Source organism: Thermobia domestica, chromosome 7 (assembly GCF_964235325.1).
Source record: "Thermobia domestica chromosome 7, izTheDome1.hap1.1, whole genome shotgun sequence".
In the NCBI taxonomy this organism is placed as follows: domain Eukaryota; kingdom Metazoa; phylum Arthropoda; class Insecta; order Zygentoma; family Lepismatidae; genus Thermobia; species Thermobia domestica.
This window is the reverse complement of record NC_137460.1, coordinates 191,736,584-191,752,057: the sequence shown is the minus strand read 5'-3', so window position 1 is coordinate 191,752,057 and position 15,474 is coordinate 191,736,584. Positions and strand designations below refer to the sequence as shown.

The following is a 15,474-nucleotide window of genomic DNA, read 5'->3' as shown; positions in this document are numbered from 1 at the left end:
CCTAGAATCGAACGTGTGATCTCGCAACCCTGTATTACTAAATCACGGTGTAGAACAATTTTATTTTAATAATATTGTGGAATTCAAAATACAAACGGAATCAATCTACTCATGTGTTATAACATTTTGTTTCTTCTTCTTCAATATGACGTAAATATGAAACTTACCTTAATCGCAACTTTCGTATCTTTGTGAGACAATTTCAAGGCATTGTTGAACACTTTCAGATCTTCATCAAGCGACAAAGTAGCTCCAGGAAGTTTTTGCTGATCGGGTTCTATGAACTCATGAAGTCGTCCAGGTGCATCAATAAAGATTATCTTTCTATTGCCCTACATAAAAAGAGACGTATATGAACTAAAGAATACAAAATACACATTACTTCCAAACAATATATTGCAATACAAAAGTGTATATAATTGGCAATGCAATTACTCTAAGTATATATTACATTCAAAAACATTATTCGTCCTTTTTCTAGCTTTCCATATTAATTTATATACAAAATAATATATATAATTAATCAATTTATATACAAAAATAAATAAATAACCGGGCTGAAAAAAAATCTGATTCAATATATTCCATCTCTAAACGTAGGTCTTCTAAAACATAAAGTAATGCATAAGAATTCAATTGAAGTGTTAAGGAGGATAACATAACAAGATGGTCATACGTGGAGCATTTTTTGTTAATTTTATTTTCGCCTTACGTGTTATTAACCTAATCACGTTCTCTGAAACTGACTGCTCACCGTGTACAGGGTGTCTGGGGTAAATCAGATCTTTGTATGCTGTACATAAATATGTGCTGTCTACATGAATTTGGCACAGCCTAAGCATGATTTCTTCTGTCGTTTCTAACACATTTGTGATATCAAAAGGCACTGCAATGGGCAAATGGAAGCTACCGAAATATTGGGGAAGAGCTACCTACATGATGATTCGTGCCGAGTGTCAATATTCCACAATTAAGACAACTATACAATGCTGCGTGAACACAGTAAACGCGATATAGCGTGAAATGTAGGGATACAACAAAGACTACGAAGCCCTACGTGATAGGAAAATACAGATATCGTTCCGATTGTCGAATACCAGAATTCATCCAACAATTGCAGAACAAAACAACTTAAGAATCGGGCAAGGGAATAAAAACTTAAGCGAGGGAAACAGGTGTTGCAGCGTTGACCCTGAACCTGCATGTGAATGAGGATCGCCCCCTATCATTCTTACAAAAGGCGTAAAGGCTAACCATTGACAGAAAACCGTCTGATCAAGACAACCAAACTCTTTCACAAAGGAAAAGTCCCGCTGAACCACGAACATGTGGTTTTTTGATTTTTCTTTGAAAAAAAGGAAAAGAAAAAATGTCGGGATCAGGTATACAACCCACACACAAACAACAAATTCTTGCCTACAATTTACTGGACGTTCCTCACGTCATGCACATTGATTTTTTCCAAAATATTATAGGTTTGGATATATCTTCAGTGAGGGAGATGTGATGCCTTCACACATCTTTGAACAGGAACTCAGGGTCAATTCCAATGCTTGTGTAGAGTTCTGAATACTGTGGTGACTTCTTGAGTGAAAAGGACGTCTCCTGGGAAAGGCAACAAGTGACAGCAAGATTCATTTGAAAATAGTTCATAGACAAGTGGTTGTCTATGACCTACAAGGGACTGTCTTAAAAATTTCAGGATTTCTCCGGTCCCAATGTATGGCCCCCTGACACACATCTCTGACTGCAGTACTGTGGATTACTATGTACGAGACATCGATAAGCAAGAAATCAATCTACATACAATAAGAAGATAATACAAAGATCCATCTGATTAACAGGATCCACGATTCCGTTCTTTTGTCGTTCACCAACAACTATAAAATGTAGCCCGAACACACTATATTTCGTTCGTTTACATTCACTTTCCGACTGGTTTATTTATTTACGAACGAAATTCCAGATACGGGTGGACGTAGTTTATACTGGAATATCTAACAATTAGTAACTTACATACATCACTATAAATAATCATCAGTAATAACTATTTAATGCAATAATAAAACAATAACAACATCTAAAGTAATAATAAGAAAGATTAACAATAGCGGACTAAAACTTAACCATTAAAATAATGCCGCAATGCTGAATCAACGCATGTTTGCGATATTTCTTTGTTTAACTTAGAAAGCCTGTAACAGAGAATGCTGAATTGCTGAAAGTCTACATTGAACTATATGGAAGGGATGTGTTTTACGTTTTGTCTGAATGTGATTCGGAGTACAGTTCTGAGAGTAGTGTTTCGCACTTGAATTAGCCGTCTGCGAGTTTATACCAATATTTCAGATCACTGATTTTACAACGAGTGTAAGGTCATTTAATATTTAGTATTAAAGTTTGTTTTGCCATCACAAGTGTGCGACGAATTCTGGAACCTAACATTACAAGGAAGAAGTTAGTACAGAATTTAGCCTGGAGAGATTTGTAGGAACTGTTACTGTCCAGATAGGTTAACAATATTTCATTTTTGGAGAAATTACTGCCTTGTAAAACGTTGGTAAGAAAGAGAAGTAATATATTTCTGTTAATCTATACAGAAATCCTAGAATGTGTATCGATTGGTCATTTAGTGTGTTTTGGTTTTATAAAAGTTAGTTTTGTGTCAGAATTAATTATAAGATCCTTATTACTATTGACTCTCATGATGGTCGAACCATTTGCTTAGTATGACGTGTGTTTAAATTTTTTCTGAAGGAAAATGTTATGGGACTACTCTTAGGAGCCATGTATTATACCATGAAGACAAATTATCTATGCCGTTTATGAAGTACCTCGGAATGCTTTTTTCACTCTTGACTTAACTGAAGATTTTGCAGCCGTTTGAGAATAACAAAAATTTTGCTGGAAGCTGAGTTGCAGAGACTAACCATATCATCCATGTAGAATACGAATAAGAGTGATCAAAATTCTTTGCACATTATCAGTATAAATCACAAATAAAATATGTTTACAAAGCACTATGAAATGAAATATAGTGATGCTGCCACCTTAAACGGACCAATAGTTTGCAAGAGCAAGGATATTATGAGAATGTCTTGAATTATAGCAGTATTCTCGAAAACTTAAAAAACTGATGTGATAACAGAGACGTCTACAAGTATCTGATTTATACTGACCAGGATATAAATTACATGGATCTATTCTGAAACTACTCATGATTCTCTCATAGAAACTTCTTACCTTCAATGGCGCAAGTATCCGATCGTGATACTTGGTATATTCACGCACCCAGGAATTACAGTTATAGATATATGCTGCGTGTATGTTTTCATATGCAACATCCGGAAGAACTACGAACCATTTCTGCAAGAACTCTGTCCTGAAATAAAAGATTAACATTCAGACTCAATTGCTTTGGTTGTGAAAATCTGAGAGAATACAAGTACAATGATGCAAACTGTGAGTTTATCGAAGTTATTCAAGAGATGTTTCCCAATAATTAAGTGACTACAGTGAAATTGGTAAGTAATGTTGTGCTATACATTTAACTGAAAATTTGACAGTATTTAAATATTCAATACAATGGGCTTCTATAATTACTAATATTACATCAGTCTACGGAACTTCTTGTAAATTTACGAGTGACAATCTCTTAGCGAAAGTTTTTAACGCATGACTGAACAAGGCATATACTTAAGACTCTCATTAATAAATAATTACCATGAAAACGTATACGCGCAAAATGCACGTAAATATGCATATAATCATTATGTAAAACTGATTAAATATTAGTAAATAAATGAACAACATACTGGTCAGTATCTAGTAATTACTAGTAATTTACCTAAGAGGAAGCTATATTTGAGAACAGTTAACAACGTACCAAATTTACTGCAAATTGAAGTAAGTAAAAAAGACACTGGCAAAAGAATGACTTTCAAAACAAATAAACGAATTAACAGATACGCATACGAATACGAATAATTCCGTATTCTAGTTTCTCACAGACGAAGAGACTCCAAGAAACATGAGGGAACGTTTGAGATGTGTTGATAATTGTAACGGCCAAGTAGTCATGAGCAAAAGAAAACTGGATATTTCATCCACAAACAGTAATTACGATATGCTATATTCAGACTACACAACACGTTTTGTATTAAGTTAACCTACTGTTCGTCAGCTTTCCTGTTGTTACACTAATTACATACAACATTTTGAACATAACTTCCAACATAATAAACGTATGAAACGTTGTACACAGGTCTTGCATCAAATGTGTTATTTAATAAATTAATAACGAATTCCCTTTTCTCTTTTCCTAAATTGGTATACTTGACAAGATTATGATTTAAGTGAATATGTATCTCATAAAATTAGTGAATTAACAGATATAGCTGCCATTTTAAGTTCCCACTTATCAAATCAACGCTACAGTAAGTTTTGGGATTGAAAATATATTTTTTCTTAGAATACGAAATTATATTAATATCAATTATGTTGATTATTATATTCGACACATACTTACTTAAATCTATTATCTGAACACGTGTGCGTGAAGTCCACAACCAATTCGAACGGTGAATGACAAAACGGCTTTAATGTTAATATGACATGGTATATAAGCAAATCCCCATTTGTTTCTCCTATTCTGAAATTATAAAAAAAATATATACATAAAGTACTATGTTAACATGAACATTGTATCAACATTCTAGATACAATGCAAACATAAATAATAACTAATATGCTTACATGTCAAAACCTCGTCAACTGATTACGATTTCTTATGTTTTACAAACTGAACTTCATGGCAAACACAATCCATATAAACCAAGACTAGGCAAGTCACTTCGTTGAGTTATGAATGTTCAATACCTCTACTCCCTCTGTTATCATCTTTGGTGCCATGTAACACTTAACTAAGTTCTCACATTTTTCTATTAGACACCAAACTATGTGACGCTGCTAGTTCATTAACGAAAATTTCAAATTCTAATGGCCTCCTATTCACTGTTAATTTTGTGTGCTATGGTTCTTCAATATTTAGGACTTGAAAAGTAAATCAGTCTTCTTTCGCAGTTAGTTGTATTCTTTGATGGACTACTATAGCAATTTCTTTTTAACAATGAAGAATAGAAAAATATCGAATTTAGCTTCAAAGAAGCCAAAAATTTTAAAAAATACTACGCAGTAAATTAATCCTGAGGGAACGAGTCTTAGTCATTACTCTCAACGTGCAGTTTGCTGAATACAGGTCAGTCTATTGTTGCTTCATATACTGTGTAGTTCGAACTGTCTCTGACAATTCTGATCAGGAAGGAATGGAACTATAGTCAATCTGATAATGTCAGGTGTACAATGTAGGTCTGATACGATAGACAATAACTATTTTGCTTTAAAACAATATATACCATAACATTACCATCGTGCAAAGTATGCTTGATATGATGCAAACAATCTCGAAGTAAACTGGATGCTGATACAAACTAGTGCGATACAAAACTTAAAAATACCTAGTAAAATCCACTTCACGAAGAAGGACTAATGTATGAAGAAATAACTTATAGCTCCTGTCTCTACGCCTTGTGTGATCTAACTTTTTATACAGCTTATGTGTTCCCTCCCTTAAATTTCCATACTATCAAGTAGGATTAACAACATATTCCCTTACGCAAGCATATTAAGTACTACTAACAGGAACCAGTGGCACGAATCACGTCAGAAGAAACCTTGGTGTGCTCCCCTGCACACACATTTTGGAGCAAAAGACTTCGTCGTTTCGCAATAAACGTACATGCTTCTGTTGCAGGTTTTTTGCTGCGGACTGTACAAAGTGATATCTAAACGTTTAGCCACTAGTTCTGTAACAAGCTAGCAGGTGACAGCACAAGGTTGCACGCACAGTTACAGGGAGCACCGACCTTCATAAATCAGTGTGAACACTCGCCCTGTGTACATCGGGAACTGTTGCAACTGATGCTATTCTGAACATGTGTGTATCATGTCTGAGATTTCACCATAGATACCAAGTTAGAACAAAGAGCGAACGTGAAATTCTGCATGAAACAGGGCAAATCTTGAGTGTATTGCCCAGTTTATTTTAGCATTTTTTCATCACCGTTCAGCATGCACTGACGTGAATGTGAATAGTGCTTCTGACAATCTGTAATTGAAAATTACTGTACTTCAGGAGGTTCGTGATTTTGAAAGAAGTATTTAAGAACATATGCCTACAAGATTTTTATGCGAAATACTTTCCATGCTAGAAGTACTCTATAGAACTTCTGTACTTTCAGCATGAGAATTATGGCATTATTTGGCACCATGTATCTATGTGAGCAACTCACGCACGAAGCGGATTAAATCCAAAGAGAGGGTAATGGTAACTGATGTCTACCTTCAGAACAGTCTCACGTTGGAATATCCAGCGTATCACAGAACACAGAGACTAGTTCAGAGCAAGAAGAGCCAAACTTCGTTCTAAAATGGTAAATAACTTCACTTTACTGCTTTCCTTTAGTAAGTAACTGTTACCATTACAACAGTTTTTGTCTTCCTGTGATGTTAGTGTACGATGAACAAGTTTCTTCATGAATATGTCTAATTCAATTCTTCTGAAAATGTTATAATTATCTTTTTCGGGATACGGCCCTCCACACCAATAAGCCCTCTGGTTTGCCCATCCCTGTTCCAACTTGCATACATGTACCGTGGAACCAGCTTTATATCCTTTTACTATCTTTCCCTACCAAAACAAGTATAACCCCTTCCTTTCAATCATTATGATCATAATTTTGTTTAGTGGTTCTCTCTATCTACAGGGTAGTGCGTAGCCAGCTTGACATACTGGGTATGGCCATAGACCTTGAAAGAAACGAAAAGGAAGGAAGATGAATCGTGTGTAATTGAGGAGTTTGATGTAATAAGGACGTACGCGAATTTACGCCCTTTTTACATCAAACTCATTTGTGGCTTTTGCCATGCTTGTTTAGCCTCCTGGTAACATTTCAATTCAATATCGGAATAAAATGCTGCATATTACATTGTTTTATGTAAGAAAAAAAAAACACTACTTACATTTTCAACATAGTTTTTCTCCAACTGCATGTTTCAGGCTTACGCCCTTATTGCAACTCCTCAATTGTACATTGAAGTATGCAATTTTATGACCAAGAATTTAATAATAATAATAATAATAATAATAATAATAATAATAATAATAATAATAATAATAATAAATTACATCAGACAGATGATATCGTCAAGCCTGTTGGCCTGTCACTCTGCCAGTTCTCGGGCGTACACACTGCCTGTGAAGTTTCATGTCTGATATCCAATACACTGCCAGTTTGGTCAAATTTCTTCACTCTAGCCTATATGGTGTTCCGAGACGGTATGTAACTATGTCGGTTAACAATGAAATGTTATCTGTACACTCGCTGAAGTTCAATAACTGATTTCGTTTCGTATCAACTACGAACACAGAAAACATAACGTTCAACGGCCCATTTTAACTGCTATGATGTTCGTACTTACTGGCGTCCTATCCCCTTCCCATCCTCTACCCGCAACTCACTCTATGCTATCCGTTATTCAATATTCAATAACTGATACCTGAGCAACATTCAACTTTCAAATGTGTCAGTCAACTCCGTGCCACCCTCTAAATTACGTAGATTGGCTAAACGCACACACTCAGAACTTATGCAACCAATGTATCACTTTCACTTTTTACATGGGAGTTACAATTCTTTGATCGGATCGGTTAGAATTTGTTTCTTTGTTTATTTATTAGGATCATGCATTAAGACTTAGAATCTTATATTGTTAGTACGTCCGTCCGTTATTCCACGGTAACTTGAACGGGCGCTTTTTTTTTTCGCAATAGACAGATAAAGGGATTAGTTGACCAAATATGTCAGTGGAGTCTATTAGTTTCAGTTAACATATTAGCGAAAAAGGGAGATTTTAACGGTGGTTATCTATATCCCATATATGTAAGCGATTTTTTTTTAAATTTTGTCTTTGCAACAGACAGCTAGAGCAATTATCTCGGTCGAGTTCGCTAATAAGAGTCAATCCGTTAACGTATTAATGGATAATGGAGACTTTTTATAGTCCATATCCCATACATGTAATCAAGTCTTTAAATTCCATTTTCCTGCAAAAGATAACTATAGAGTGAAGTGTTAACATATTAACGGATTACGGAAACCTTAACAATGGTAATCTATAGATCATCTCATACATGTAAGCTAATTTTGAATTTTACTTTTGCTATAGATAGATAGAGCGATTATCTTGGCCAAGTTCGTTAACAGTCAATCCGTTAACATATTTACGGATAACGGTGAATTTAACGGTAGTTTCTATAGCCCTTGTCACATGCATGAAAGCGATTTTTTCAATGTACAACTAGAGCAATTACGTCAGCCGAGTTCGTTAATGGAGTCGTTCTGTTAGTGGGCAACGGTGACATTAACGGTGATTATCTGCATCTCATACATCTAAGCCAAGTTTTTATTTTTTTTCAAACACATGGGTCGAGTGATCATCTCGGCCGACTTCGTTAACATATTAACGGGGACCGCTGACTAATGCTCTCTATCCATACCTCATGCATGGAAATAGTTTGCGTGATCCTCTCTACAATCTTTGCCAGAGTGTATTATTTTGCTTGTATGTCATAACTTTTCTTGTAGACTTAATTTTCAATACTTTGCGCTGTACTTTCTTCTATACAGCAAATTAATACTACTTGTCCTTTCTGACAGCTCGCTGCGTTCACGTGGTGCTCAAGGTTGTGTCACCAGCTTTTGCGTCGGATACTGAAACACGAAATTATTTACTGCAAGTAAATCTCAGTTTTATAAAATTAAATGACACAAAATAGAACTAAAAAGAATGCTCTCAATAACCATCAGGTCCATTACTCAAGTTGACATTCGACTAAAACAATGTGCATTTGTTTATATTCAAATTTACAACGTGCGGAAATGGTGGAATGTTTACCATTGCAGAGCGAGAGAAATGAGCCACTATAATTGGCTGAACGTGCTGTTGTCAATGAAACCGTGCTTCTTTGCCTGTCTGTTATGATCACATGCAGAAAGAAAAAAGCAGAAGAAAGCAACTATCAGAAAGGACAAGTTGTATTAAATGAAGTATATTCAATAGAATCGGTTTTGGGTTTACGTTGGGGTCGGTTAAGAGTTAGCTATAAACTATATAAATTTCTTGAGTTTACACATAGTTTGATGCTGCTTTGTGTTCGTTTCCAGTCTTTTCACTTTGTTGTTCTGCCTTTATATTTCATTTACTTTATGGTTCCATTTTTATATTTTAAGATCAAAACTGAGTTATTTAATTATACACTAATGTTTATAACGTTTCATTTCACTCCTCCTCCTAATTTCAAATTCATAGTTGCCAAATTGCTTAGGACCGCAATATTCTTCTTCCAATTATTTTAAGCTATATGATTATTGTGTTCGTGTTATAATTTGTTTTACGAAGTGTTGACATAATGTGGATTTTCTTCCCCAAAGCATGCACATTAACAAATATTAGACACCAACTTGAAGATAGAAGTAGATATAAATAATTATATTTACAAAGGAATTTTTACCTAAAATTGAATTTGAGTACAAGAGCCTTTTATGGTTTATCATGTTGACTTCAAAGACTATCTTCCTTGCTTCAAGCTCTTCTCACTTGTTTTATTGAAGGAGATTCGCCAAAATGAAATTTGAAATACTGCACTCAACATTACTTACTTGTATCTTCTGGCAATATAATAAAAAACCGGGAAGCCAGCTTTGGAAGTTCCTGCTTGATAGAATATATTGAGCGATTTAATCGATTTGAATTCGTCCTTCTCGTGCATATTGTGCTTCGACATGATTTCTTCGAATTTGGTGCTGGTCATGTCCATACTACTCCACCTAGTGTAAGAGGAGAAAAGCAAACTACATTCAACGTGTTGTCAATCTGTTCTTTCATATTGCGGTTATACTAAATTAAATTGCTACCGCAAAAAAATAAAATGTCCTTTACAGAATTGTTAAAAGATCAATATTAAATGGGAACTGCCTCTTCATGGTTAAGTGGCAAACGCGTATGCTTTCGTTGAGCGTGGCTAGAGAGCAGATTTTCGGTGAGAATGCTTGTCCAGGATACGAAAACGAGTACTGGTTCAGAGCACACTTTCAGCGGTTAGTGCCTTCTCATAGTCTCAGTGATCAAAAAAGATATTAAGCATCAATCTATCAATACTACATGCTATATTAACAACTGTATATACGTAGATACTGACTCAAAATGATACTGCTATAATACATCAATGTATCCATATTAATTTATACATAAAGAGTAAACAATGTTACCTCTTTCGTGCGTTAAGGTATATTATTTTCCTACAATATTTCGCATATTCCAATATTTGGTTATTCGTACCTCTTGATACACCACCCAGGTAACATTATCTGCTCTTTACCTAATATTGCAAAACTATATTTTTTAAACTTATCCCACAAATTATGAACAAACACGACATGATCTCTTTTCGCAGTTAGCAATTTGATCATGGCAAATAATTATAATAAAATTCAAAACACTTTCGCTCGAAAATTTAGTGAATGATACGTAATGACGTTAAACAAGATTGCAGAAAAAAGAAAAGAAAATATTTAAATCCTTTAAAACTTCAACAAAATAATCAATATCCAGATGATGTAACAACTAGTGATCTCTATACAGATTCTGACCACACTGTAGCTGGATGTAGAATACTTACTGTGAATCCAATGGTTTGTGCTCTGGTGGTCCTAAGTACGCTAGTAACGTAGCCATTTTATCGAATGGCCTTCTGCCTACAGCCTTATGATCTCTACTGCTTGACAAGTAATCACCAATCTTTTCCTGATGGTTCCAAAGTAAACGGTGCAATGCTAGAACGTTGGCATCGCTGATAAATGACATTGAATGACTTGCCTGGTCCACGGTTTCACAATCCGAAGCTATCTGGATAAAGAATCTACGGAGAAAAAGTTATTCTTTTATCACAAAGCAATTCAGAAATGACATTTGAAACACGAACAAATAAAAAACACATAACCATACTAGGTTACAATTTTGTCAAATTAGTTTCCTTTGAGAAATACTTAGGTATATTTTCGTTTTCAGAACAGAAAGATTTCACTATTTATTATTATTATATTAAGATTATTATTATTATTTAACCTGGATAAAAATAATGTACGAGTATATACCAGGGAAACAAATTTGTAGTGCCCAGATATAGTATATTTGAATCATTAAGACTTTAGAACAAAATTAAAGTATGCATGTACAAAATGGAAGTCAGTAGCTGAAGTTCATTTACAAAGACTAAAGCGATACGAAAGAGGTTTATCAGACACTTATGTTTTAAAGCCAGATATGATTTTACCCTTATAGTTATGGGCAACGTGCACACTTTTAAAAACATGACTTACTGAAAAACAGATGCGTGTTAAATGATCAGACACTAGTACATAACTTTGAAAATAATCCGAACACTTACTTACTTGCTGTCTTTTTATTGGAAGTTATTGATTCATTTTTAGTTTAACGTCTCTTTCAGCAGCAAGGCTATATGAGATGTGGACCTAAAGATTAACATGGAATCCGAACCATGAGCTCACGCCGTAAATCGAACCCGGGTCTCCCACGCCAAAAGTGCGTACGCTAACCGCTTAATGGTAGCTCAGTGGTAGAGCGTTCACTTCTGGTGCGTGGAGTCCCTGGTTCGGTCCCCGCTCAAGCCAAGTGAACTTTATGGTGTGAAAGTGGACAAACACCGTGTGTGTGTGGGTTTTCTTGGGGGTTCTCCTGTTTCCTCCCACTTTCTTCATTCCACTATTTCAATCTTTACTCATCATTACCGTCTCCTTTAGCCTAGCTGGCATAACCGTCGGACGTAAAACTTAATCATTTCATTTCATTTGCAAACCGCTTAGCCACGAATTAGCTTGCAAATTACTTATGTTAGGCCAAGGATAGATATAGTATGTCTATTTTAGATAGAGTGCTAAGAAACTATAGTGGCAGAAAACCTCAATAAAATTAATAATAATCTTACAATAATTGTATTTTGATTCAAAGCTATAGTAAGCAAGCTAACACTAGATTTAGTTATTTATTTACTTTTAAACATATGTATCTCTGTATGTACAAATGTTTGAATTTGACGAAGTGCTATATTTAGGTCGTGTCTGTTGCTACCATTATAAATAATAATAATATAATAATAATATTGTAACTTCAAATTTCCTCTTAATGTAGTATAACTATTTGTGTAACACTAACAACTTAGAAAATGTAATATTTCCTTTCACGTATAAAAACAATAGCTGCTCTCGGATCTAAATGAAACGTGTTCCTTGAACTTTTATCGCTTAACTGTAATTATGTTATTAAAGCATTGTGTTGAACACAGTAAAGATAAATATGCAGCTAGCGCAGAAAAAAAAAAAGTATACTTTCTAATAATACCTACTTTCTTCCCGCTTCGAAGTTCGCTTGGAGAAAACTGTTGAACGGTAACATATGCTGCTCTTTACTGAATTCTACATGGTTAGCAATATTTTGAAGAATTTTTGACATAAGAATAAGGCCGCGTTTTACTGATGGTGAAGGTTGATCCTTTACTATTCCCATTTCCAATGGAGATACTGAAAGAAGAGAACATACAGTTCGAACAATTACATTTTGAAGCGGTAGTTTAGTCATTCCCTGCAACTGCATTACAGAATTTAAAGACAATATATCCCAGATAGTTACAAATCATATATACAAGAGCTGTTCACTTAATTCCTAAAAAACCAACGACTGATGTAAAAAACCAACGACTTACAACCTATTCAAGGTGCCATTCAAAGTATATTCCTGCTGTATTTACACGTCGGATCTCACAAATTAACTGACCTGGGCAATTTACTTCTCGTTACGACTCACGAACGGCCGACAAGGACGAGAATTATCCTTCACGGACGTTCTTCCCGCTTGGAAGCGTGCAAACCGCTGACATCGCTACGAGACTCATTGACGCATCACAGAATGCTACGTATAATATTTCACAAGTCTCTGTAGCCGTTTTTTAAACTTTAAAACAAAACTTAACTTTTTGACCGCCTGTTTCACAATTCGACACGAATCACAACACACATCTAAGCTCAAGTGAGCGATAAAGCTCACACACCATCACAAAATGTTGAAAGGTAATCTCAGCTAGAATTAGTACTTTGTGATTCAAGATTATGTAGCTCAACTGATTTCAGAATTAAAAACCTAACAACAAATCATGGTACAACACACCTTGATATAACTTAATGCATCTATAATTATTATTTATATTATTGTATTGCATGTTCTCTAAATCACGTAATAATCCTATTGCTTCAAAGTTGCCGTCGTTATCGAGATCGACTATTTGGTTTTCCCGACATTAAAGAACTTTTCATTAAATTAACTGACATAAAACTTTTCAATAATTTTCCTGACAAAAATCATATTCCCCAACACTCACTGATTTTCCAGGTTTCTGGGAACCCTGAATAATAATAGTACTTACTTTATAACTAGATGGCAGACATAGAACTGTAATGCATCGTCAGCGCATCCTCTCCGAAAGCCATTACTTCTGATTTTCTTCATTTCAGATTCTATTGCTTTTTAATGGCAACAGCTCCCGATAGAAATTAGAACTGAAATTTCTTAAGTGTGTATGTTACAATGGGGGATCCCTCTAAACAAAAAGTTCTAAATACAGTAAAACCTGTGTGTGTTGGCCGTCCACTGAGAAGTAGCCAACTTACAGAAAATATGTGAATTTTAAACCAGAAACTATTACAAATTCTAACATATGCATTTCTAATGCATTAACTAATTACTGACTAGTACTAGTTTGTGTCTTATAAATAATATAAAGTAAAAATCATTTCTCTAATATATATCGTTTCTACTCTAACTGAATTTACGGTTTTTCCACAGTTTTCACGGTGCAAAATTTATCAGTTTTACGCACGTGAAGTTTATAAAAATAACCTTTACTGACTGCACAACGACAATTCCGCCCAGTGCCGAACCAAAGAGTAGGCGAGACCCAAAGCGTGGCACAGAAGTCGGCATGTTGCAGTAGAATAATAGCCCTCGTTCAACCTTACGATGTCACTTGTACAACAAGAAACGGAGAAAATACTAAAATATCAGAATTTCTTTCCACATTTTTCTTTTTAAATAATTAAAATAAATTTATCTTAGAGTTTGTTATTACAAGGTATCCATTTGCAAGAAATTTGAGAACTTTCAAGGTTTGATGATGAAATTCACGGCTTATTTCAGATTTTTCATAGCATACGAAATCCATGGCTTATTCACAGTTTCACGGTTGAGTAGATAACCTGTTACAAACATCGCGTGCGGTGAGTATCTATTTGCACATTCACACGCTATGATTTAGATATAATTCCAACGTGTTAAATTACCCACAAAATGGTACGATACATTCTTCATTTTTCCCTTCTACCTATAGTAATAGATACAGGTAAGATCACCAATTCCAGAATATTTTCCGAACATCCATGTTATTTCATCTCTCTGCGTATCGAAACATCGATACCGGCACGATTTACATAAAGCTATACTCAATTTATAAATGAGTATTGACCACCAGTGTTGGTTATTCTACCTTACACTGTGTAATTCGATCGTCATTTGCTATAAATTTTCTACAAGTGGTCTCCGAAGGAAAGCCTACGAAAAGTCATGAAAACAATGGACATCTATAATCAATAAATCATCTGGACTGGACTACCAAATAGCATCCAACACATAACATAAATGGGAAGACTTAGGGTACAAATATACCGAAGAAACCCCGCGATCCAGGTCGAGGTTTAAGTCTCAGTCACTACCTCGATATTGGCACAAACACATGGATTCAAATGAGTAAGCGCATGACGAAGATGTACATTATATCGCGACCTAGACGTCGACAGCGAAAGTTAATTAGTGGTCGCGATGATAAACAACCGAGTTTGTTTTTACATCGATGTTCAGCGGAAGCATCGCTGTGGTTCGTGTTCTCATTGGTATCCCTGAAGCGATGCGCGGAATAGTCTGCATTTGTTTAGAATTTCGTCTGCAGAGGAGTGTATGTGTATGCTCGAGAGATTTTGCTGCACTATTAAATTTGATTATGAAAGACATATTAATAGAACTAGTGAGGAATGTTCCAGCAAAATGGGGTAAGAAACACGAACATCATAATAGGTACATTTTAAATAGAGAATAGAAGAAAACAGCAACTGAAGTGGGAATGTCTGATAAGTTATTCATATTTATTTGAGAATTATACTGTAGCTTGTTATTATATAAGGCAGATGCGGTTACAGAGAGAGAGTTTTTGGGCGTAAGTCCGTAAATGGTGGA

At 35.0% G+C, this 15,474-nt stretch overlaps 1 protein-coding gene across 4 annotated transcripts in view; it reads right to left on the bottom strand.

The window, feature by feature from the left end:
- The window catches only part of Nf1 (neurofibromin 1), a 234,845-nt gene that overhangs the window by 107,538 nt on the left and 111,833 nt on the right, over positions 1–15,474 (bottom strand). For all 4 annotated transcript variants that reach the window (XM_081765704.1, XM_081765708.1, XM_081765706.1 and 1 more), the window contains 6 exons: positions 12,542–12,716; positions 10,799–11,038; positions 9,780–9,971; positions 4,529–4,651; positions 3,244–3,382; positions 168–332 (listed from right to left, as the gene is read on the bottom strand). In XM_081765704.1, coding sequence (XP_081621830.1) covers positions 168–332; positions 3,244–3,382; positions 4,529–4,651; positions 9,780–9,971; positions 10,799–11,038; positions 12,542–12,716 — 1,034 coding nt within the window. The remainder of the gene's footprint in view (positions 1–167; positions 333–3,243; positions 3,383–4,528; positions 4,652–9,779; positions 9,972–10,798; positions 11,039–12,541; positions 12,717–15,474) is intronic.